General features: G+C 37.7%; 1 protein-coding gene across 4 annotated transcripts in view; it reads left to right on the top strand.

Annotated features, from left to right (window-relative positions):
* CCDC149 (coiled-coil domain containing 149) overlaps positions 1 to 20675 on the top strand; it is a 132132-nt gene that overhangs the window by 100506 nt on the left and 10951 nt on the right. For 3 of the 4 annotated variants that reach the window (XM_051963898.1, XM_051963899.1, XM_051963896.1), the window contains 3 exons: positions 2364 to 2440; positions 4032 to 4064; positions 19027 to 19143. In XM_051963898.1, coding sequence (XP_051819858.1) covers positions 2364 to 2440; positions 4032 to 4064; positions 19027 to 19143 — 227 coding nt within the window. The remainder of the gene's footprint in view (positions 1 to 2363; positions 2441 to 4031; positions 4065 to 19026; positions 19144 to 20675) is intronic. The other variant, XM_051963897.1, reaches the window with a different exon arrangement.

Genomic DNA, 20675 nt, shown 5'->3' with positions numbered 1-20675 from the left:
AAGGAGCATGGACCAACAACTAGCCTTGGAGTCAGAAAAAATTGCTTTCAAGACCTTGTTCCTAACACATTTTGATATTATCACTGTGGACAAGTCACTTAGTCTCTTAGTACCCCAGGCAGCTCTCTGAGACATTAAATTCTAGATGAGTTTCCAGGCTGGAAGTCCCTTCATTGATATACTCAAAGATCTAGATTCCCTTAAAAAACTAACATGTCTGTATGTATTCATATATATATATATATATATATATATATATATATGGTATGTACATAAGTATGTGTGTGTGTGTGTGTGTGTATGTGTGTGTGATACAACCACCGAGAAATGAGATAATTAATAGAAATCAGGAGAAATTATATATCTCAATGAGTTGTTCTTAAATGCAATCCCTTGCTTGTCATAAAATTACTTCAAGTAGGTTAGTTGTTCAGAATATTGTTAGAGTTCTCCAGAGCCAGTTTATAAATTACACAAGAAAATCAGTTTCATTCTGGTCTGGGGGTAAAAATAATGTTATCCAACTTTATCATCTAGTCTTTTAAAGATCTAGTTCTGAATAATTTTTCCGGTGCATAAAAGTCAAATTTGCCCACAAAAGGTCAACAAACTTTAAATCATTGGAAAGTGCTCTGGATCTTGATCCAAATCTGGGCTCTGCTGCTCTCTCTCTGGGTGCCCCCTTCCCATCTTTAGACTTCTTTTTCCCCATCAGGGAGATTCTTTACAATATTCATCATACAGTGAAGGGGCTGGGCCGGATCTGAAATATTTAACCTTTTTTGATGTCATGTTACCGTTTGGTAGTCAATTGATCTCTTCTCAATAAGATGTGTCGCCTATGTTCATAATTGATGCACGTGGCAAATTTCAACCAGAGGTTAGTGAAAATAAAGGTGTTCTCCCTATCCAAGTTTACAGATCCCCTAATAGGTATCCATGAACCCCTGCTTAAGTATCCCTGGATGAGATGAAATTAAAGCTTCCTACTACCTCTAAAGCCTGTGGTTTGCTGTCACTGAAGATGAACAGACAATGTGCCCAGATTGACTGAGGGTAGATCTAAAGGAAGAGAATCCAGAATGTTTACAGCAAAGGTGGTATCATTGGCATGAATGACACATAATTTGTCAAGGGGATGGAACCAAATTGGATTTTTAAGTTCTGATCCTGATTAAATTCTGAGGAATATAGAAGATCGAAAGGTCAGAAACTTCAAAGAAATGAGGGGAAAAAAGATGTAAAGAAAGCAGATTTTGTTGTATCAAGCCTAAAACCATATTATAAGGTGAGAGCATTGTTGAAATGTAAAATGAATAATTCTGATTATTTTAACCTAACATTTTCTTATATAAATAAATCCTTTGCAGCCCAGAATAGAGAGAATGCAGAAAATCAGGGAAAATCTTTCATAGACAATCTCTCAAATAGAATGTGATTGGGTTGGAATATTGGTATGGTCTGGGAAATGATGAGCTGGTTGATTTAGAAAAACACAGACAGATTTGGACGTATGAAAGAAGAGCTATCCACCTTCAAACAGAAGACAAGTAGAGATAAGTATAGTATCGTCATATATGTATGTGTATTAATACATATTTATGTTTATAGATATTTATGTGTATATATGTATATATACATATCTCTACTTAATTGTAGCCTTCTTGGGAGGAGGGGAAAAACACAGTATAAAGTGCACAGCAGAAAACAAAGGGAGGTCTACAAGGAAGCAAAGAAAAACTGGACAGCTTTGAAAACAATGTATAATATTTATTAGACAGGTTTTTTTGAAATGGAAATTTTTGACATTATATTCACTTCTCTCTTATGCTGTACTATATACATGGAAATTGTTTTTTCTTTTCTTAGTTTGTACTTAATTTTAAAATCAATTTAATTTTTTTAAAAATCTGAGTAATAAGTTAATTCTATTCACTTTATAGTTGAGAAGAACCATGATGACATAGAGTGTTGAACTTTGAATTTTAGAACTCGCTTCAAATTCTAACCCTTATCAGCTCTCAGTTTAAATATTATATATATATATATATATATATATAAAATTATAATATAAAATAATTAAAATATAAAAAATATTTTATATAGCTAGCTCTCAATGTTGATGGAAGGAGCGTCTGCATTGACAAAAACATAGATGCTTGAGTTGCTGATTTGAGCATTGCCTCATTAGTCAAACCATTATATAACCAAGCATCTCGCAGCATTGTCAGAAGGTCCTAGTTAGTTTATGAGGGGCAGAGGAGTGCATTTCTTTGGATGTTGTTATAAATTAGACACCCTTTGCATTATCTATTATTAGATCATTTGCTAAAAAAAAATAACAACATTCTGCTCTTTTGCAGAATCCTAGGTAACCGAGTGGCAGAGCTGGAGAAAAAATTGAGAACTTTGGAAGTCTCGGGTTTGTGGAGTCTCCCAGGTGAGTAAAATCTTCCTGCAAATTATCGACTGGGGTGGTTTTCTTAGGTGACCATCATGCCATTTGCATAAGAAGCCTTAACCTTTTTAGTATTCTTTTATTAGAAGAATATCATTGCTGAGACATACAAAAGCATTTGGATGTGTAAATCACAGGTCTAGGACAGGAAAATGTCATGTGGTAAACACAAGGAGCATTCACAGTGTTGCCAGATGAAATACAGAATAGTTAATGGCTACTTGCAATGCTATGGATTTAAACTGTATCACTCGGAGGCTCTGGTTCTATTTCTACCTCCAGTAAATACTATGGTTTGTGTTGCTTGCATGTGCTCCGTTCAGTCATTAGTCCCACAAAGGTCTGGGGGAGTCCACTGATCGACACCCCCTAGGACCCTTGACAAAAACTCCAACCTGTTTCGCTTCCATTTTCCATAGAGGTACGAAGCCCGGGTTTCCCGTGGAGGTTTTTCACACTTAAATACTCGGAGGAAACTCCTTCTGCTGTTCACTTTAATTAGCTATATTTATCCCGTTCATTTGAGAAAAGTACCCCCTTCATGAGACCACCGCCAACTAGTTCCCTTCACATTTCGCCTCTTAAGCAACTTATATTTATCATTCCGCCTCTTCTTTTCCCTGCTATCAAAGTCACACATATTTTTAGTTACTTAACCTTTCTACACCAACCAGTCTCTCCTACCCCTTAATCATATCTGTTGTTTTCCTCTAACACGTGATAACTCCATCCATGTCCTCCTGAGAACCGCACGGGGTGGGCAGACGTGGATAAGCTATCTACCTTGTTGGGGAGAGTGCCCACATTGATGAGACCATAGATCCATCAAAGTAACTGAAAAAAAATGATCAATTTCCTTAACCAGTAAGTAAGAGATAATAATAATAAGTTTTCTTACTCTGGCTTCAGATAGTTTCATCAGATTGCCTGGGTACAGGGAGGGGGAGCAATGATACATAATTGGAAATTTCCAATAAAAACTTCTCAAGCTTTGTGTCAAAATATATAGCATGGCTCATTCGAAGTGAGGGCTCCCTTGAGAGGTAAATAGTCCACTTCTAAGAACCTTTTGCAGAAGTGAAAGCTGTATCATCTGTGGTGGGTTTTTTTATTTTATTATTTTTTAAAAATTGATTTATTTAATCTCCCCCTCCCCAAATTACATTGAAAACATTTTTTTCTTTTACAATTTTTGAGTTCTAGGTATTCTCCTTTATTCCCAGCTATGTGAGGTTTTTTTTTTTTAATTACATTGTTTTAATCCAGCCATGCAAGCTTATCTTTTGTCCAGAGGGAAAAAAATAAATTCTCCTCACTCTTTATACACATATATAATATATTTATATAATACTCTTTATATTTTGATGTTGTGATAGGTTTTTTCCTGATTTCTTCAAATTAGCATTCACTTAAATTCCCAATGTTTGGCAACATATATAAAAGAGAATTAAATTGAAGAAATGAGTACTGAGGATTTTTTTTCCTTTTCCAGTACTTTTCTGTTTGAATAAAACAACAAATTAATATTTATAAAAATAACCATTGTTTCTTTCCTTCTTTCTGCTGCCTGAAGGCCTGAGCTACAATGTTTCAGTGGGATTCAGGAGTAGGTCCTATTTGAAATGTCTTTTTATAGTTAATTTTTAGCAATAAATGATATCATTGCATGTAAATAACTAGAAATGTATTATCTAGAGCATCTTGTATCCTTAGGATTAAGGAAACTGGCTTCTCTTTGCCTCTCTTTACAGGGCAGATATTCGGAGGTAAAATAGGACAGGAGGCTCTTGGCAAAATGAATTGAACTAGCCTTAATGAAGGGAGTGGGGGAGAGGAAGTGGAAGTGGAAGTGGGAGTGGGGGAGAGGAGGGAAATTCTCTTTAAATTTTCAAAATTTGGTGCTGACTGTGGCCTTGCCTTCCCTTATGCGCTGGGAAAAAGAGAAATTCTATGTTCTATGATCACTAGGAAAGGAGGAAGAAATGTTCTTCCCTTTGTCATGTAGGTCAGTCTGGAATATTAGATGGTATTTTGGTTTATCTCCATTTTAATCAAATGAAATGAAATAAAAGGTTTTTTCTGCCCCTTCCTAGGGATTTTCAGAGACTTGTAGGTTCCTTCTGATGCTGAGATGAGTATCTGCTACAAACAGCTACTTAACATTGTAGTCAAAAGAAAGTTAACGTGATTTAACCATATCAATGGAAACATAGTGTCCTGGAGAAGAACATAGACCATATTTATTCAATTCTGTATACCATATTTAAGAAAAGATATTAACACATATGAAATGTTTAGAGAATAATGGAAAATATAATTGTGCCAAATTGTATAGTAGAAGTTCAAAGAAGGAAGAAATTAATGTAAACTGGAATAATTGGAAAAGGTTTGTGGTAGAAATAGGGACTTGAATTGGGCTTTAAAAGATGAGTGGAATTTGACTGGGAAGAAGATAAAAGTAGAATGAGGCAATGTGGCACAGTGGAAAGAGCACTGGAGTAGGGGTTGGAAGCTAGGGATTCCAATTCAGATTAGAATCCATATTTGATCATTGATCACTGACTAGCTGAATAATCTTGGGCAAGTCCCTTGATATCTCCAAGCCTCAATTTTCTCATCTTTAAAATGGTGGAGTTGAACTAGATGAATTCTAAGAAACTTTGGAGTAGATTTTAGTCCATTAAACAAGCATCTTGTTTCTAGGCCCTATTGACCACTATTGACCAGGACATTTCTTTTCATTCATTTGATTTCAAATCAGGGATAGGAAGAGTGGGGAAATACATGATGTCTCAGGTCTTTTCCAACTTTAAAATTGTGAATCTTTTCTGAGACTATGAAGGAAAAATGTTAAATATACTTTCCTCCCCCTTCCCTATCTTTTCCTCCATTGTAGGGTTAAATTTGATCATAGAATTTGGACAGCAAATATTTGGGAAGAAAAAGTTCCCTCTACCCCGTTCCTTCCTTAGCAAATGGTTTAGCTGTTGCTCTTTTCTCCTCAAAACAAAATGGAGTTGATTTTTTTTCTATCTTGGATACAAAGAAGGTCTACCCTAAACAAGTTTGACAAAATGGAAGACCTCATTTAGAAAAGGAATCTGGGTATTCTGAGTTATCTCCTTCTCTCTAGAGAAGAGATAGTATGGAATAATAGAAGCAGAATGGGATGGTGGAGAGAGCTGGCTTTGAAGCCAAGGACACCTAGATTCAAATCCTGTCCTTGATGTATACTTGCTTTGTAACCTTGCTCTAGATCCTCAATCTCTTGGTACCTGAAGGAGCAACCACGATTCTAGATAGTAGGAAACACATCAACCTATGTTGGGAGAGGGAGTTTTCTCATCTGCAGTGCTCGATGGCAGCCAATACCATTGTTTTTGGAGAGTCCATCTCTCTCCCTCACTACTGTCCAGAGATAATTTGGTAATTTACTGACGAAACAATGGAGTAGACAGCTACGTGGCACAGTGGATGGAACGATGTCCGTGAGTCAAGAGATTTCAAAATCCAGCTTCAGATCCTTGATGCTTTCTAGCTGTGTGACTCTGGACAAGTCACTTAAGCCTGATTGCCTCAACCTACCCATCCCCCCAAAAAGTAGTAAAGTAGAACTGAAAGACTGTGATTTTCTATTTTGTGTATTCCTTGAAAGACTGAGCTCCCTTGGTTCTTTTTTAGACTTATGCTGCAAGTGAGTAGTACTTTACAATCTGCAATATCAACTTTGCAGAGTATGTTCTTGGGATAAAAATTCACTGGAGGCCAAAGCTTCTGGTGGTAGTGGAGCCTGTTTGAGGGCTTCTTGGGAGGCTAATTTTGTCCCTTTGTTCCAACCTGGGGACAAAGAAATATCTGGGTTTGGGTTTTTTCTTAATTTTGTTTTTGTTTTTGCAAACTCTAAATAATCTGAACAGAAAGAGCACAGGGAAATTCATGGCACGGTGCCGCAGCCAGGGGACCACATTATCAAGCCTCTGCTCTCTGAACACAATGCGACACGTGCCAAGAAATGGAGAAGCCAAGCAGAAAAGATCATTCGGTGGAACTGGTTGGATAGATTTATTTTCAATAAGAAAATTGAGTGTTTGACTAATAATTAATGTAAAGAATTTAAATTTCCACTTTTAAAATCTCTTTCTCCTTTTAAAGCGGATAACGTCTTAGAATTCCCATTTATATGTATTAGGTGGTAGCCTATATACAAAAAAACATCGTTTGCTGAGCAGGAAAAAAAAGTGATTCCTCTTCATCTTTTTAGATCCAGTTCAAATGATACCTATTCTGTTCAGCTTCTGTTGACCATTTCCTGGCACTCCCATTCACCCCAGGAACTGATAACTCTTTCCTTTGAATGCTTACAGCATGTACAGTTTTCTGGTTGAACATTTTACCTCGTCTCCCTCCTGTTTTCCCATTAGAAGACAAATTCTCTTCCTAGGGGAAAATTAAAAAAGGAAGAGTTTGGTTTCCTGTTGTATCCCTCTTAGGGACTTAGCATGGGACCATGCTCAAAGTGAATGTTCCCTAAATATCTACAGATAGTTTTAAAAGAGGGCTACTAGCAATGAAATTTCAAAAGGATCTGACCTGGTGTTTATCCCTGTAAACCAAATGTACAATCTTTTTATAAAGAGCGCGAGAATTCACAATCTGAGAGAAAGAGAATCTCAGAGGCTATTTCACCCAACCCATGTTGGTTAGGAATCCCTTCTAGGATCTCCCCGACAAATGATTATCCATCCTCCTACTGAACTATTCTAGTAATCTAGTAAATATCAACAATATACTAGTAATTACTGATAACATTCTAGAACTATTCTAGTAATCTAGTATATATCAACAATATACTAGTAACCTAGTAATATTCTAGAACTATTATGAGTAATCTAGTAACATGCGCTATGTGATACTTCCTATGCATCCTAATTATTAGGAAGTTTTCTTTACATAGTAGCAAAAGCGGACTCTCTACAATGCATGCCTATTGTTCCTATTCTGCCCTCTAGGACCAAGAAAAAAATAATAAATCCTACTCCCTTCCCCATTACTGCTCTTCAAATGATTGAGAACTGGCACTTTGTACACGCACACCTCCCCAAAGTCAAGCATTCCGAGTTCTTTCAATTGTTCTCCTATGGCCAAGTCTCCAATCTTCTCCTTAGCTGATTTTCCTCTTTTCACCTATCAGTATTTGTCAGTATGACATCCGGGACTGAAAATAATATTTCAGAAGTGTTCAGAATGGGGAAGAATAAAACAGGCTTAGTATAGCCCTTGTTTCGGGCTCTATACTTATGTTATTATCACAGGCAAGCGTACATCTCTTTACCTGTTAGAGGAAGGTTAGCTTCACCATGATTTTTAAAGGATAAGACTTCATACTATGAATTGCTCTTACTCTTACTACTTCTACTACATTATTTCTTATTATTGGTTCTACTACTTATTATTACTACTGCTTTTACTTCTTACTACTACACTATTTACGATTGCTACTATTTCTTCATACTACTACTACATCACTTACTATTGCTATTACTACTTCTTACAATTTACTACTACTTACTACTACTACTTCTAACCATTTCTTCTTCTTCCTACTCCATCTTACTTCTACTGCTTCCTTCTACAACTGCTTCTGCTACTATTATTACTACTTATAAACATAGTTCTTTATGTAGCACTTTAAGAATTGCAAAATATTTTGCACTTTAAGGATTTGCACATACCATCCTGTTTAATCCTTATCACACTACTATATATTGTTAACTTCATTTTACATAGTATGGAGCCAAGGCTTGGAGAAAGCCACTCAGTCAGTTTAATCATGTTCCACTCTTCATGATCCAGTATTCTTTGCAAACATATTGGAGTACTTGCCATTTCCTTCTCCATTAGTCTTAAGAGAAACCAAGATGAAATGACTAGCCTCAGGTCACACAGCTACTAAGTGTCTGAGGCAAAATTTGAATTCAGGTCATAATGACTCCAGGCCCACTACTTATCTCCTGAGTCAACTTGCCCCCTCCTAATTGATAAATACAGCTGTAAAATCTCGGAGGTAAGATTGAAGCCTCCATCTCTCCCTAGTCTACATCTCAATTTATTCTGACCATCATTTTAGCCTGAGACCTTTATTAGATTCTTAACCCTGTTGTCCAGTCTATAAACGAAACCTCCCGACTTCGTATCATCTGCAGATTTGGTGAGGGTGCCAGCTATGTTTTCAAGTCATTGATAAAATTTATTTTTATGTAGCTTCATAAACATTAAAAGGGCAAAAGACAGATCCCCAGAGCTCTCGATTAGAAACCTTCTAACTGGTCAGTGATCCTATAGCTGCTAATCTTTGGAGCTGTTCATTCAACGAACTGTGGACATTTCTGATTCTATTGTTATCTAACTCAAATCTCTGCATCGTGAGTCATTCACAAGGAGAGTGTTGGAGTCAATCAAAAGTCTTGTTGAAATAGAAGCAAATTTATCTACAGCTTCCTCCTGATTTACCCCGCTAATTACCATGTTAAAAAAGGAAATGAGATTCAAAAGAGACTGAGGTTTGAAAGGGAACTTAGAGGTCCTAGAGTACACTCATTAATTTTACAGGTGAAGACACAAAGGTCTAGGAAGATTAAGTAGCCTCACCAAAGTCACACCAGATAGTAACAGAGTGAGGATCAAATCTAGGTCCTTTGACCCCAAAGCCAGTGTTCCTTCCAATTTCTATGCCACTGGGATGTTCTTAATAAATCTTTTCTGGCTCTTAGCAATTCTCAGCAATACTAGCTTTCTAACTCTTGCAAACCATTCCTTTAATAATACATTCTGGAATCTTCCCAGGACTCAAAGCCAAGCTTATTGGCCGATAGTCTGAAGATTCTAACCTTTTCACTTTTTGAAAAACAGGTTAACATTTTCCCTTCTCCAGATCCCTGGCACCTCACTCATTCTCCAGCTTTTAAAGGTCACTGACAAAGGCTCAGCAGTCACATCTGCCATTTCTTTCAGTAACCTGGGATGTTATTCATTGGCCTGGTAACTTGAACTCATTGAAGACAGCCAGGTGCTCTCTTACCATATTCTCTTGACTTCTCTGGGATTTCAGTTTCCCATAATCATTTTTGCTAACACCTTCGTCTGAAGAGCCTTGGTAGGGAGTACAGAAAACAAAATAAGAGTTGAGTTAAAGCGTTGAACCCATGATGTGCAATCCAGGCCCATCGAGCAATGGATTATTCCTTCTTTGGTCTTATTCCTGCTCCTATTGTAGTTTTTTTAAAGCCTTTTTTGGATTGTCCTTTGCATTGATTGTCAAGCTCAGTTTCTTCTGAGTTTCAGTTGTCCTGACACTATTATATTTTTTAAGAGTCATCCTCCATTACCTCTCTGTGTTTCCATCTTCTAGAGATGTCTTTTAAAAATCTAAGCTGTTCAACTTATGGATCCACACTTCTTAGATAGTTCTGCCTTTCTTTCTTCATTGGAATCATTTGTGTCCGCATCTTGATAGTTGGAGAATTTGACTTTTTATGAATTTGAAAGGCTGAAGAACATACAAGAACTGGGTTTTCTATGTTCTCTAAGACTTTTTCAAAGTCTTGTACCTGATGTCAAAGACAATAATCTGAGTACTTTGGGTGACCCTTGATGTTCTTCAATAGAGTACTTCCATTTTGTGAGACTTGGTTTACCTACCTATAAAAGAGGAGGTTGAGCTACTATAGAGGTTCTTCACAGTCTCTTTCAGCTATTTTGTCATGATTCTCAATTTCTGATCGGTATATCTAGAAATCAAGCATTCATCTATTTTTGTGGTGTAATACATACTTCAGTATATTGCCAATGAGGGGAATACTTGATGCTATATAGATCTGAATTCACATGCAGACATTCTAAATATGTATCCATGTGAATCAAATGTATTCACGTACCAACGTTGTCATGTTATTTATATACGCCTTTATATTTGTTCCGATTTGAGGTGTAAATTTTGTTGACTCCTGATCCACTAAAAACTAGATCAAACACGGGAATAAATGACTACCTGATTCTCTGTCTGTTACCAGAGACTTGCATGGAAGACATTTACGTGGCATGATTTAAGTGCTTCTGATATCCACAGAGGCAAAATGAAACTTGGCAGTCTTAATTATGACCAAACTCTTAATGTAATGATTTGCTAAAGCTCAAAGTTTTATAAAAGTATATGGTTATATGTATTGGTCTACCTGCCATCTAGGGGAGGGGTGGGGAGAAGGAGAGGAAAAGTTGGAACAGAAGGTTTTGCAAAGGTCAATGCTGAAAAATTATCTATGTGTATATCTTGTAAATAAAAAGCTATAATAAAAAATTTAAAAATAGTAAACCCTTACTAAATATATATGACATATATATGTATACATATACATATATATGTCATATATATATACATATACATATATATGTCATATATATATAAAATTATGCCCTCTTAAATTAGTAGATCTGTATTTGTACTCAGATTCAGGAGAAAATGGATATTGACTGTATTGATATTTAACAAAAGTCCCTCTTGGCTTAGAACCCTTTTCAGCAAAGCAAAGGAACCAATAGAGTGTCCCAGTGATACATCTGATACCTCTTTCAGCATTAATTAATACAATTATTCATTTCCTCACTCTTTCATTTATACATTCATGTGATACACCTTTAAGTGCTTACTATGGACAGTTAATAAGAGCCCATTTTAATCTCTGGGAACCCATTTAAATTTTTTTTCTGTTTCACATGGACACCACCATCAAAGAATTCATCCCCTAGAGACTAACTTTCTGCTAATGAGCTTCTCCAAACCTCGCTAGACTGGTCCTTGGGTAGTAGACACATACTGTTGCTGAGAACATGAGCAAACTTTTTCCAGTTTAGCTGTTCAGCAGAACCTTTTTTCATGATGGCCTAACTTGGATCATCAACACCAAAATAAGACACCAGAATAAGTTCTAACAGTTATGGAAACAGGAGTGATGGGTAAGACAGAGTCTTTGCTTTCAAAGAACTAAAAATTGAATAAGAAAAAATAAGAAATTATACACAAATAAATCTATACAAAAAGTATCTCTGAGAGTACAGTGTGCTATAAAATCAGATGAGGGAAAATTAATCAGTTAACAAGTGGTTACTCTGTGCCAGACACGATGCTTTCATGGCAATCTATAGAAACCTCTTTTAGCCACGAGAGTATCATAGAGCAGATAGCATTTGAGCCAGGAATTGAAGTAGGATTTCAATGAAGGTATGAGTAAAGGTGTCACTGGGGAGAGCACAGGATCATGATTAAAACCCAAAAGAACAAACATATGTTTAGTAAATGGTGAATATCACAGTTTAGATAGAGTAAAGTGGGTTGGAGTTGGATCCTAGAGGATCTTCAGTGACCAACTGAGGACTTTTAAGTTTGAGCTTTCTATGATAGGCTTTATGAAATTGTTGACAGTCTGCCATATGCATTAGGAAAACTAATCTCATCATGAGATATAAGGATTTTGTAGCTCCAGGAAAGCTTTTAGGTAGAAAAATACTAGGGTGACTTGGAGATTCAGAGTGATTGACCAAGAAAACAAAAAAAGAATTTTTGGTTATGTGAATTCATAGGCTTTAGATCAGAAAGAACTTTAGAGATCATCTAGTCAATCAATTATTTATTTATTTTTATTTAGTTAGTTAGTTTTATTTTTTATTTATTTATTAAGCATCTACTATTTTCTTCCCTCCAGGAATTTATAATCTTATGAGGGATGATTACATGCCAATATAGACAAAGCAAGGTATACACAGTATTATTAGGAAATAATTAAAAGAGAGAAAGCACTGGAATTAGTAGGTATTGGGGGAGAGACACTTCCTATAGAAGGTAGGATTTTATTGGAATTTAAAGAAATCCAGGAAGGTCAGTAGTTAGAACAAAGGAGGCAGAGTTTTCCAGGTATGGGTGATAGCCAGAGAAAATGGAATCAAGAGATGGAGTGTCTTATTTGTGGAACAGACAGGAAGCCAGTATCACTAGTACTTGTTAGGAAATAACGTTCCCAACCATTCCTTTTAAATATGAGTAACCTGGACCAATATTGGGGAAAAAAACAGAGTTGGGTTATTGAGTGTTCCCTCTACACAGGAAGTCACAGATAGAGTTATGGGGACCAAGGCCAGGGAGAGGGCCCCGCAAGCTTGGGTTCTGCTAGCCTAGTCGTGCTAAGAGTTAAAGCCATAACGTATGACAGTCTTGCCAGTATTGTTTGAGGGCCAAAGATTCAGTCTCCTGGCACACTCAAGAACGCCTAGCTTCAGCCCTTGTGGAGAGAAACAAAAGCAATTGACCTCTAGGAGTTTATAGTCCAATCTCATTTAACAATACTCATCTTCCTTCTCACAGGTGGAGGATGCATTTAAGTAGGGACAATTGATTATGTTGGCAATTTGGGCAATTGTAAACTCGAATTTATAATAAGGACCCATTCATGGTGCTCTTTAAAGTGCCCTTTCCTCATGACAACCCTGTGAGGTAGATGGTATTATTAGCTCCATCTTACAGATAAGAAAATGGAAGCTCAGAAAGGCAAAATGACCGAGAGCTGGTTAGAATACAGAGAGACCTGGGAGACAGCATATTTGGGCAGCTTCTGGCATCAATAGCCATCACTAGGTATACCTGACGTGCTTTGCATTTTACAGTTTTCCTGAAAATGAACCCTCGAGGTAGACCAGGCAGTGGTATTAGTTCTATTTTAGACATGAAAAAATAAATACTTGCAGGTAAAGAACTGCTGTCAGGGACTCCTCTGGAGTCCTTCCCTTGTCACAACATCTCATAAAATCTAAGGAGTGGCTGTTCTGGGCCTCTTTAGGATGACTGTCTGCAGAGCTGGGTCATTAGGAGGGGCCGTGTTGTGGGGTGGCCCTGGGAGGATGCAGCAGACAAGAGGCAGCCAATACACTGTGACCGTTCGCTCACCCATCCAGAGCAGGAGCAAACGTTCCGACTCGCCAACAAGTCAGACTTGCTTGTAACAATTCACGTTTCTATGGAGATTTAAGATGGGCAAAACATTTTCCTTGTAAGAACTCTATAAAGTAGGGAAGAAAAGTAATTATTATCCCTATTGTACAGAGGAGGAAACTGAGTCTCATAGGACTGAAGTGACTTCTTCTAGGTTACCTAACTGGCAAATGTCTGAACCACCTGGTCCTAAATCTAATATTCTTTTCATTACATTGTGTTCTCCTTCCTCAGTACTAGACTTCCTTGGGGTAGAAATCTGAGTGGGCACATGTCACACGTGTGTGCAGGTTCTATGCTCATTTTTCTGGACTGTGGATTCTGGTTGCACCTTCCACTTGAGTAATTGTGGCTCTAGACTAAATTTTGTAATTCTTTGACCTCTTCTATACACCCTCTGGGTATGAAATTTCTCCTGAGGGAATCTGTTTTAAGTGTAAGGAAAACCTGGGTTTATCATGACCACAACTCGTTCGACTTGGAAGTGTGATCAAAAGAAGTCCTCCAAGCTTTATCCCGATATTTAAAATTGTCTGATTTGACCCAGATCACAGCAGCTAGGCTTCTTACAAATGAAGCAGCAAACTCTTTTAATTGTATAGGTCTTGAATATATACATTAGTTTAATTCAAATGATCATATTGGCCCTGCCTACCCATGAATAATTAATATTTCCCTAATTATTTAAATCTGGTTTTATTTGTATAAAAATTGTTTTACAATTTTATTCCTCTAGGTCCTGGGATTTTTTGGAAGGCAGATATACTTCCAGATTTTATACTGACTAGAGTTATTTTAAATGTGGTGTCTCTTACTATCTCTTTTTGGAAAAAAAAAAAAAAAGAAAGTTATATGATAACTTTATCTTATTCTTAAAAGGAATAGCAAGTTGCACATAATAGATTTACAGTTTCATGTATAATCATTTTTTTATTTGACTGTGATATGGAAATACTTGTTTTATTTCTTAAATTCAGAATAAAACAAGCAAAAGAAAAAAAAAACCTAAAAATGCAGCCATTTTGTCAGGAGGAATCTTAGAGATCATCTAAGGTGTGGGATAGGGGAAGAGCTGGGTTCAAGTCCCACTCTTAACTGTGTGAATTTGGATAAGTTACTTAAACTCTGGAAGATAAAGTATTGTCATCTGTAAGACAATGGGGTTGAATTAGATGGAGTGTAATAGAGCCTTTCTAGCTCTAGAGAGATGATCTTATAATTCTGCTTCGTGGCTATTAGCCAACCACTTAGTCTCTCTGTTTCTCAGATCCTTAATCTGTATAATAAAGATAATCGTATTAGTCTTCCCTTCAAGTCTGAAGGACGGCACCAGAAAAACAAGCAAAACAAAACAAAACAAAAGGGCTGGGCCGGTCATGTAGCAAGAATGGGTAACAACCAATGGACTGTCCACACGTTCCATTCACTGATAGGAGAATTCAAGGAAATCCCCTGGTTGATGAATTTCTTGGAACACATGGACTCGAGTGAGAAGCAGGCCAGCAGGCCCAGTAATGGCAAGGATGATGACATTATCATTGAAATGCAATCAAACAACAATCATTTCTTAAGCATCTGCTATGTGCCAGGACCGTGGTAGGCCTTAGGGAATACAAATACAAAAAAAGAAGCAACTTCCACTCACGAGGAATTTGCATTCTAATATGGGAGACAACTAGTTTACATGTAAATATGTATATAATAAATTCAAATAAATGCATAGTAATTTGGGAGGGAGGAGATTAGTGGTTGAAATGACAGGGAAAAGCTTCATGGAGAAGTGGTTGCTTAAGGGAGGGAGGGAAGTGACGGAAAGGAGGTGACAGAACTGAATTTAAGATGATGGGAAAGGATAGTGCAAGACATAGAGAAGTGGTGTGACAGGTTTGCAGAGAAGCCAGGCTGTATGGCCTGGAGTGAAGGAGTGTTCAAGGAGACTGGAGAGAGAGACTGGGGCTAGATAATTAAGGGGTTTTAAAAACTAAAAGAATTTATGTTTTATTCTCGAAACCATAGGAAACCACCTGGTTAAATAGAGAAAAGACAAGATCAGCTCTGAGTTTAAGGGAAGTCTTTTTAGGAGCAGTGTTTGAGAATGGGCAGAGCCATGAAACAGGGAAGCCAGTTTGGAGGTTGTCACAATAATCTGGGCAAGAGGTTATTAGGGTTTAAACAAAAGTGGCAACCGGCAACATAGAAGAGTTCGGATCTGTGAGGTGTGATGGAGGCAGAAATGACAGAGCAACTGATTGGGTCTGTGTGGTAAGAGGGAATGAAGAATCTAATTGCTTGATCTGACCCCATAGAATTTGCCCATGGGGTTTTCTTGGCAAAGATGCTAGAGTGGTCAGCCATTTCCTTCACCAGTGTGACCCTATTTTACAGATGAGAAACTGAGGTTAATTGGGATTCTGTGACTGACGCAGGATCGTACAGCTAAGCAAGTATCTGAAGCTGGATTTCTACTTATTCTTCCTGACTCCAAGCCAGGTGCTCCATCCGCTATACAGCTAGTTACCCCTAGTTTGACATGTTGTCCAAATGCCATGCAGTTGCTCATTTGAGGCTGAAGCTCGGGGCAAAGACTAGAGCTAAATATATCAATCTGTGGGACTCTTGTGGGTCTGTGGAGATAAAAGTTGGGCAATTGCTCCTACAGGTGCTATGGTCATAAGCACTGAAGACCCAGAGTCTTGTCACCAGTTTTTGACACTGACTTAGTTGTCCAACATCAGAAATGGAGATGATTTTATCAGTTGAAAGAAGAGGCATTTGTATCATTTTGCCATTTTACATTGAAACCATGAGACTTTTCCATATAATTTGGCAGCTGATATCTTGCATATGTATTGCCTTTCCCATTAAAATGTGAGTTCTTTGAGACTTCTTGATTTGTGTCCAAGGCTTAGGACAGTGCCTTGCAAATAGTAAGCACTTAATAAATGCTTTATTCATTCTCCATAGAGATGATAATTAGATCCTTGGGAGCTAAAAAAATTGCTGAGAGCATGTATGTAGAGAAATAGGAGGAGAGAACCTTGGAGTATACCCACAGTTAGAGGAAATGATGTGTTTGATGAACCAGGGAAAGAGATGAGAGGAAATCAGGGAGAAAAAAAAGAACCAGAAGAAAGAAGAAAGAGTAAAAAAAAAAAAAACCAACCTTAGCCAGGACGGAATATTTAGGAAGAGAAGGAAGTCAGCAAGATGAAATGCAGCAGTTAGGGTAAGGAGACCACCTTAGAAAATGTCTTTGGATTAAGAAACTATTTGGCAGTTTTAGAGAGAGCAGTTTCAGTTAAGTAATGAGGTCAGAAGTCAGATAGCTAGTAAAGGGGTAAGGATTGAGTGAGAAGAGACTAAGTGAAGACAATGAATCAACACCTTTTTCTAGGATTTTTGTAAAAAAAGGGAAAGGAAACAAATGACAGCAGTTTGTATGGATTATCAGATCTACTGAAGGATTTTTAAGATTGGGGGACACTTGAGCATATTTGAAAGTGGTAGAGAAGGAACCAGTTGAAGATGAGTGGGAGGATGATTGAGGTTGCAATCTGCTGGAGAATATGGGAGGAGAGAGGATCAAGGACATAAATTGAGTTGGTTTTGGTATAAGGAACGGGCCACCTCATTATCAGAGACTAGGGAAAAGGGATGGAATCAAAAAGATTATGGGATAATGAGAATGCGAGAAGAGGGACCTAAAGCTGAATGGCCTCAATTTTCTGTTAAGTGAAAAAGCGAGATCTTCAATTGAGGAGAGAAAAGGGGAAAGGAGAGGCATGAGACTCCTAGTGAAGAAAAAAGTTTTACAATAGCTTCTGAGGTATGGAATAAATTAGGGAGGATTAAAAGGACTGCTCTGAAGTTGGATAATATGGATTTATAATGTACCTACTCAGAACAATTGTGTAACTCTCTCTAGCTCCCACAGCACCCCGAAAAGGGCCACAGAAATGAAGGGAGTAATTCAGGGCTGGGATTTAGCAAGAGATGAGCAGTATTAGAGCAAGGGTGTGAGGGATTCAAGGGCAGAGGAGAATATAAAGTTGAAATTTCTAGCTATGGTATTGAGACTCCAAAGGAGGAGGTAAAATCAGAGCAGGAGGAATGGCCTGAAAAAGTACTGAGAAGATGGATGGATTGGAGATCTTGGTGAAGGAGAAGGATGGAATTTTAAGAGGAGATAGTAAATAGTAAGAGAAGAATGTCCTGGTCCCTGAGTGAAAGAGTGGAATACCTGTGGATAGTGGTAAGTTCCAGAGTGGGACCATCCCCATGTGCACCAGAGATGGAATAAAGGACCAGGTCATGGGATTTAAGAGGCTGAGTGTCATAAGGGTCAGACTAATGCCAGCTTCCTCTTAGTTCAGGTCCAGTGTTGGAATGAAACATTTAACAATCACTGGAGACTTAACAAAGAAGGAAGTTTACTTTGCATTAACACAGCAAGACGATGCATCAAGCATTCAGGGTAACTGAGGTTCTTTAGAGCCATCCCTCTTAGCTCTATCTTGAAATTCACCTGGTCATAACCCTTAGGAGTGTCGTGACTCATGTGATGTAGCTGGGACTTTTTATGTACCCAGCTTTCAGTGAAGGCTGCTAGAACTGTGAAGCAAAGAGATCCAAGATCAATGTAAGTTTATTCATTAAGGAAAGAGTTCCAGAGGGCACGGTCGAAAGGATAGAAGAAAGATGAGATACGGTGGAGGGAAAGAATGGCCGATGGAGAAAGAAAATACTTTGATTCACAAGGACTGAAGGTGATTAATACAGGAAGGGGTAAAGAAACAAGAGACGGAAGATTGTCAGCCATAAAAATAATGAGTGGCAGATCAATTGGGTTCACAGTTTCCATAAGGTTTTGTAAGGGTGTTGGTTGTTCTGAGGTTCAAATGGGACATTTTATTGTAAAACACTTTGCAAATTTTAAAGTGCTATATAAATAGCAGTTATTTTTGTTGTTGTTATTGTCATCCATTTAATGCATAAGGAAACTGAGACAGAAAGAAATCAGGTGACCTGCTCCTGGTTCATAAATGGCAAAACCTGAAATTCAGCCTAGGTCCACTGACTCTAATATTCTTTCCATTTATTTATTTATTTTTTTTACAAGCTTTCATTTCTATCTCATTAATCCTCCCTAGAAGCCTGAGATGGAGGTAGGGCAAGTGTGATCATGTTCATTTTGCAGAGAATTTCATAGGGATTAAATGACTTTCCCAGATTATCTCATCTAGTCAGTGATAGAGCCAAGATTCAGTCTTGGTATTCTTCTGCCTTAATTAATACCCACTGCTCTTTCCATGACACCACACTGCCTTTTTATAGAACCCCATGACAAGGTAGATGTTTATGGCTGGCAGTTTTGTCTTGTACTTCATGGTCAGTTAACTATATCATGTCTCCATCTTCAAGTCCTAAATAAAAAAAAAGTAAACTATTCAGTCCAAATAGCCAGTTGATCATGTAGTTTTAAGTGCAAAATCAGCCCTGTCAATGTGCATTGTTTGTTTTTCTCCTTTTCCAGGAGGCAAGGACACCATAACTTTCAATGATTCTCCTCTTCCAGTCCTACAAAGGTCAAGATCCCCATTGCTGAAATTCATAGATCAGCGAGAAGAAAACAAAACATACACTAAAAATGGTGAGTACACAATGATGTTTACTTTCTCTGAAGTCTTCTTGTAACTCGTGGACCGTACCACTCTTCTTGCTTCATATATTGTCTTCTATAACTCAAAGGCTTCACATGTGAAAGTTATTGGGAACAAAGAGGATTATAGTTAGGGCTGGGAGATAGACAGTACTTTCCTGGTCTGTTTCTCTTCTTCTATCTTTGACTAACCCATCTGTCCCTTCTGCTGAGTCCTTTGCCCCTTAAACATTTCCCCCAAGTTCTCTCCTCAACTCTCTGCTTAGTTTTCTGTCTCAGAGATCACATTTGCTCCTATAACTTTGTTTCTCCTTGACATGGATACTTCTAAGTCTGTACTTTATTTCTATCTCCAATCTCTTTTCCAACTTGTAGCCCTTCATTTCTTATCTTTTGGATATCTCTGTCTGGGTATTCCAATTAGCCTTTAAATTTCCATTTCCATCCCTCTCCCCCAGATCCAAATACTCCCCGAGACTTTCTTCTTTTTGTCAATGGTATCACCCCGCCATTCTCAAAGTCACTTCTCTCTTATAAAGCCCTAATCTAATTGACCACATCTTACAACTTCTACCCTTCCCATTTAGATTAAGGACACAATTTTTTTCAGCAGAAATGCCCTCCCTGTCTCCCCTTGATGAAATTTTCCTCTTCCTTGAATGCCATTATCACCTCCTCCCCAAAGTCTTCCTTGTTTACCCTCATGAGAAATGATCACTCTCCTAAATTCCTATGACATTCCACTTTGATCTCCTATGGCCTTGATGTTTATTTATGGTGGTAACAATAATAATAACGACAATAACACAACAGTGCTTTAAAGTTTACAAAGAGCATTCCTCACAATTGGGTAAAATTGAAAGAACAAAATTTTATCATCCCTATTTTATGATTGAGGAAACTGAGTTTCAGTGATTTTTCTGTAGTCTCACAACTAGCGTGGGAGCCAAGAGTTAAACCTAGTTGTCTTGCTTCTAGCTATATCATACTGCCATCACATCAAGCATGCAATAAATATTGGATGGATAGATATTGGATAGATGGATGAATGGATGGACGAGTGAATGAATGAATGAACTAGAAGATCTTCAAGTGTAGGGACTGGATCTTACCCTCTTCTGTCTTCCAAAATGCCCACCACAGTAGACCTAGTGAATACAAAGTGGGCCCTCAATAAGTACTTATTGAATTGAATGAAGTATCTTGAATAGCTGGGAAAGGGCTCTGGATTCTCACTTAGCCTCCTAATTTGAGACCTGGGAAGTTGTTCTAAGCATCAAGTTTGTGAGGCACAATATTGCAACATAAAAGTTTGATTTACTGGGTCATAACAGGAATGAGTTAGTCCATCCCCTTGCACACAGTATTCAATGTGACTTTGTAAGATTGTGTGTGTGTGTGTGTGTGTGTGTGTGTGTGTGTGTGTGTGTCCTGCACTTCAGGAGGAAGAACATGGAAAACGGGATATTGGGCAAGTCATTTAACTGCTATGGTCCTTGGCTTTCTTATCTGGAAAATGAGGG

This window comes from Antechinus flavipes, chromosome 6, assembly GCF_016432865.1.
Source record: "Antechinus flavipes isolate AdamAnt ecotype Samford, QLD, Australia chromosome 6, AdamAnt_v2, whole genome shotgun sequence".
NCBI classification, from domain to species: domain Eukaryota; kingdom Metazoa; phylum Chordata; class Mammalia; order Dasyuromorphia; family Dasyuridae; genus Antechinus; species Antechinus flavipes.
Note: the sequence above shows the minus strand (reverse complement) of the source record. Positions and strands in the feature narration are given on the sequence as shown.